Source organism: Empidonax traillii, unplaced genomic scaffold (genome assembly GCF_003031625.1).
Source record: "Empidonax traillii isolate 1590-97213 ecotype Southwest subspecies unplaced genomic scaffold, ASM303162v1 scaffold201:size1909950, whole genome shotgun sequence".
In the NCBI taxonomy this organism is placed as follows: Eukaryota; Metazoa; Chordata; class Aves; order Passeriformes; family Tyrannidae; genus Empidonax; species Empidonax traillii.
The window spans coordinates 1,140,864-1,145,894 of record NW_020955394.1 but is presented as its reverse complement, the minus strand read 5'-3'; the positions used below and the strand labels follow the sequence as shown (position 1 = coordinate 1,145,894).

Below are 5,031 nucleotides of genomic sequence, written 5' to 3'. Positions count from 1 at the left end.
CTTCTCTCCTGCTGGCCATCTGCCTTGGGTTCTCCTTTGTGTCTGATCTCTTACTACTGAGCCGAGCGCAGGCGGAGGGTGCACCACACACAGGGACTATGCCCAGCTCGCTTTTTGCAGACATGGAGAGGAACGGGAGCGGCGGCGGCGGCGGCGGCGGTGGTGGTGGCGGGGGAGAGACCCTGGATGACCAAAGAGCCCTTCAGATCGCCCTGGATCAGCTCTCCCTGCTGGGGCTGGACAACGACGAGACGGGCTCCATTTACGACAGCGAGCCTCGGAAAAAGAGCGTGAACATGACTGAATGCGTCCCGGTGCCCAGCTCGGAACATGTCGCGGAGATAGTGGGGAGACAAGGTGGGTGCCTTGCATGCGAGAGGGTGTGGGGGCGCGGGTCTCCCCTCCGCGCTGCCGGGCGGGCGGCTCAGATGCGACACTGGCCATTCTCAGGAACGCTGCAGCCGTGCGGTGGTGGCCAGTGCCGGCTTCTCCCAGACAAAGAAAGTGCAGCAGCAGACGTGATGTTTCCGAGGAGCGTTATGCATCATTTTCGAGATGCACTTTCAGCTGCCGGGTTGGGGAAAAAAACCACTAAAATGATAAAAATCGCTCCTTTCCTCCGGCTGCAAAAGTTAAGATTTGCAAGAGGAAACTGGAGGAAAATGGGAGTCTCGGTGCTTCCCCCACCACCACCCCAAAGTTAAAAATCGTGGATTATTTTTAAGGAAGAGAAATGGAGTGGAGAAGTGGAACAATGGGATTGGAATAAAGCATCCGCAGTGGGGAATGTGGCTCATTCGGTATAGCCGCTGCTCCTCACCTTTTTAAGAACTGATCTAATTTTTCCAAAAGGAAAGTGCTGAGCAGGAATGTGGACTGGCGGGTGTGTTGATTTGTTAGGTCTGTTTGCATTTTATTTTATTTCTGGCCGTGCAGTGCAGTTTTTATGCACGCTTTTTTTTTTTTTTTAATTTTAATTTTAATTTATTTCTTTTTGTGTTGCCGTCTCTGTGAACTGCACGTTGGTAGTTTTGGGGCAGTTTGCATGGCAGATGTGTCGGTGGCCACTTGCGATGCCTTTGGGCGTGTGCCAGGGCTGTGGGCTGACATTACTGTACACCGTGACCGGGGCTCCCGGACGAGATTCCAACGATCACCTGGGGTTGGGGGCAATGTGTTTCGGGTGGGTGTGTTTTTTTCCACCTCCCTAGCTGCACCCAAACAATGGGTTGTAACCGGTTCTCCCCCACCACCTCCCCTTCCTCCCCCTCCCCTTCGCCCTCCATCTCCCGCATCTCGTTCCCAGGTTGTAAAATCAAGGCTCTGCGGGCAAAGACCAACACCTACATCAAGACCCCGGTTCGCGGGGAGGAGCCGCTCTTTGTTGTGACGGGCAGAAAGGAAGATGTGGCCATGGCCCGCAGGGAGATCATCTCTGCGGCCGAGCACTTCTCCATGATCCGAGCCTCGCGGAACAAGAACACAGCCCTGAACGGCACCGTTCCAGGCCCCCCGAACCTGCCCGGCCAAACCACCATCCAGGTGCGGGTGCCTTATCGCGTGGTGGGCTTGGTCGTGGGGCCCAAGGGGGCCACCATCAAGCGCATCCAGCAGCAGACGCACACGTACATCGTGACCCCGAGCCGGGACAAGGAGCCGGTCTTTGAGGTGACGGGCATGCCCGAGAACGTGGACCGGGCCCGGGAGGAGATCGAGGCGCACATCGCCATGCGCACCGGCGGCATCATCGAGCTCACGGACGAGAACGACTTCCACGCCAACGGCACGGACGTGGGCTTTGAGCTGAACGGCACGGGCAGCCTCTGGAGCAAGCCCACACCGCCCAGCATCACGCCCACCCCGGGCCGCAAACCGTTCTGCAACTACCGCAACGACAGCTCCAGCTCGCTGGGCAGCGCCTCCACCGACTCCTACTTTGGGGGCGGCACCGGGGGGGGCGGCAGCGCCCGCCTGGCCGACTACAGCCCCCCGAGCCCGGCGCTGAGCTTCTCCCACAACGGCAACAACAACAACAACAGCGCCAACGGCTACGTGTACGGCGGGGGCGGCGGCGACGTCCTCTCCTCCCCAGACTGCTGCTCCGAGCTGCCCTTCGACTCGCCGCCCGGCTTCGACCTGGCGCCCGCCCCGCTGCCCGGGGCCGCCCTCCTGTGGCCGCAGTTCGAGCGGGGCCCCGCCGCGCCGCCCTCGCCCGCGCCCTCGCCCGCCGCCGCCGCCGCCTTCCCGGGCGCCGCGCCCGCCAATGCCAACCTGGCGCTGCTGGTGAGCGGCCCCCGGCGCGGCACCGCCCCGCCCCCGGCGCGGCTCTCCCCGCCCCTGCACGGCAGCGCGGCCGGCTCCGAGCACCCGCTGGCGCGCCGGGTGCGCAGCGACCCCGGCGGGCGGCTGCTGGCCGCCTCCTACCCCCTGTACGCCAACGGGCTGGGCGCCCACCTGCCCGGGCTGCCCTCCGACTCCTCCGCCTCGTCCTCCTCCTCCTCCAGCTCCTCGTCCAGCTCCTCCTGCTCCTCCTCCGGCGTGCGGCGGAAGGGCAGCCGCGACTGCTCGGTGTGCTTCGAGAGCGAGGTGATCGCGGCGCTGGTGCCCTGCGGCCACAACCTCTTCTGCATGGAGTGCGCCAACCGCATCTGCGAGAAGACGGAGCCGCAGTGCCCCGTGTGCCACAGCGCCGTCACCCAGGCCATCCGCATCTTCTCCTGAGCGCCGGGGGCAGCGGCGGCCGGGCCGGGCAGGGCAAGGGCGGGGGGGGCCGGCGGGGCCGGGGCCGCGCCCGCCGGGGGTGCGGATGCGGCCGAGGGAGGGCTTGGGGGGTGGTGTGACAGCGGGTGCATGCTATAAATAATAACGGGCGACTCCATTCTAGTGCTAGGCTAGTTTTTACACTGTACTTTAATACGAAGCTTCCAAAACTCCCCCATTTTTTTATAAACAAACAAAACAAAAACCAGAAAAAAAATTGAAAGTAGAAGATGCTTATGATGATGACAATGGTGTGTGGACTGTTAGTAAAACGTGCTGGTAGTTCTAGGATGCTTATTACAAAATAATTAAATCTATGGGTGGATACTTTTCTGAATGTTCTTGAAAGGGCAAGAAGTTCCTGTGAAAAACCATGATACTGCAGCTTTATCAGACTTTAAAAAAGAAAAAAGAAAAAAAAACCAACAAAACTGTAACATATCTCTTATATATATTAAAAACGTTTAAAGGTTTTAAAGATAAATTGCATTAATACAGATTGAAGTATTTTATTCTTTTTTGACTTGAAAAATTATATTTCATATTGCAAAGATGTTTACAAGTATTTTAATTTAAGTTCAGTGAACTTTTTGTAGCTGGGTTAAATCTTTTTTATTTTAGTATGGCCTTATGGCAAAGAACACTGTATTATTTTAATATCACACAATTGTGAACGGAATTACAAACCATAAAATGTGTAATGCTTTGAACAGTATTCTGTTGGGATGGAGATTTTATAGGTTCAGAAAAAAAATCTTTTAAATCTGCTTCACCCAGCATATTTTCTATTCAGTGATATAAAGCATATTTTATTCTATATTATTACAAAAATGGAAATGTATAAACATATGTCAAAAGGAACTGTTGAAGCTTTCTAACATTTGTATAAATAGAATTCAGTGGAAATTACAAAAATTCTGTTGCACCACTATAGTTTTAGTATTTCTATTTTAATACATTTGTTTACCACTTGTTTATGTATATGTAGGTGACGTTACTTGAGCTTAAATGTACTTTACTGAGCAAAGTTTAAAAACAAAGTATATTTTATTTTATGATAAAGGGCCTTTAACCTCATGGTCAAATACTAATATTATATTTGCTGAGACAAGATTTGAAATTGTATCAAGAGTTTTATTTTTCTGACATTTAAAGTTCTACATAATAAAAGTAAAACTTAAGTAATGGTGCTACTTCATGTTTTTTTAAGTATTTCTATATAAATAAAATAAAATATTACAGAAAAAAGGTACTCTGTGTGGTGATTTGGTTTCATGTACTGAGAGTTTCTTCTGGAATTTTTGTTTCCTGCTTGTAGCAGTGAAACATTGGGAGTGTAAACTGTGTCATGCTAGTGTTGCTGGAACTCTAGCTTGTGCTGGCTTCCAGAATAATCCTGCCAGTGATCATACCTTATAAGATGTTTTTAAGGAAAAAAAGTTGTTGGTTTTGTTTTTGTTTTCTTTTTTTTTAATACGTGTCATATTGCTGGAGTTTTCCACATCAAAAAGTACTACTTATTCAGAATTTTCAGTCACGAAAAATCCTTGGGTTTGTGTGAATTGTTACTTTTAGCAGATAAAGCCTTTGTAAGAAACAGAGCTGACAGCTGGCTTAGCTTTGGGAGCTGGAAGCAGAGAGCGGGGGAGGCTCCTTTGCTGCCATGTGCTGATGCTGGGCTGCATCCTGTGGGTCCTGGCTCCACCATGCCCAGGGGCCTCAGGACCGCATCCCAAACTTGGTGTTTCTACGGTGGAACAAGGGCTGCAGCAGCCTCTCTTGAGTTCCTCACAGTGCTTCTTGGTATTTGGCAGTTGTGGTTGTGGTAATTGGTGTTGACAAGCTTATTTGAATAAAAAATTTATTGCCGTATAAAGTTGGTTTGCTTTTGATGGTGCCCGCAGTGGTGTTGGGGTGGAGGAAGCGCAGCCACTCTGCCTGACGAGCCCAAGGACCCACCAGGCAAACCCTGCAGGATTTGTGCTGCTGAGTGTAGTCAATGTGTTTGAATGAGCTGGCTCTTGGCTGAAGCGTGTTAGAGCAGATTGCAGAGGGTGCTGCACATCACTTTAAAATGCTTCTCTTTGAGTTTGCCATTGCCCTTTTCAGTGGGTGAGTGAAAGCAACAAAGCAAGCACAAAGTGTGTAGCGTATTTCATATGTTTTACTTTGTGCTTAGCAGTGTATGGCAGAGCTGCTCTGCTCCAATCTCCTTTATGGACTACAGAGCTGCTGGTTGGGTGGGAAGGGGGAGGAGGGAGGATGCGGCAG

General features: G+C 51.9%; 1 protein-coding gene across 2 annotated transcripts in view; it reads left to right on the top strand.

Annotated features, from left to right (window-relative positions):
• The window catches only part of MEX3B (mex-3 RNA binding family member B), a 15,012-nt gene extending 11,830 nt beyond the window's left edge, over positions 1-3,182 (top strand). The window contains exons 2-3 of one of the 2 annotated variants that reach the window (XM_027887032.1): positions 1-357; positions 1,307-3,182. The exon at positions 1-357 is cut by the window's left edge and continues 1 nt beyond it. In XM_027887032.1, coding sequence (XP_027742833.1) covers positions 99-357; positions 1,307-2,721 — 1,674 coding nt within the window. In that variant the 5' untranslated portion in view covers positions 1-98 and the 3' untranslated portion in view covers positions 2,722-3,182. The remainder of the gene's footprint in view (positions 358-1,306) is intronic. The other variant, XM_027887031.1, reaches the window with a different exon arrangement.
• Positions 3,183-5,031: the final 1,849 nt, after the last annotated feature.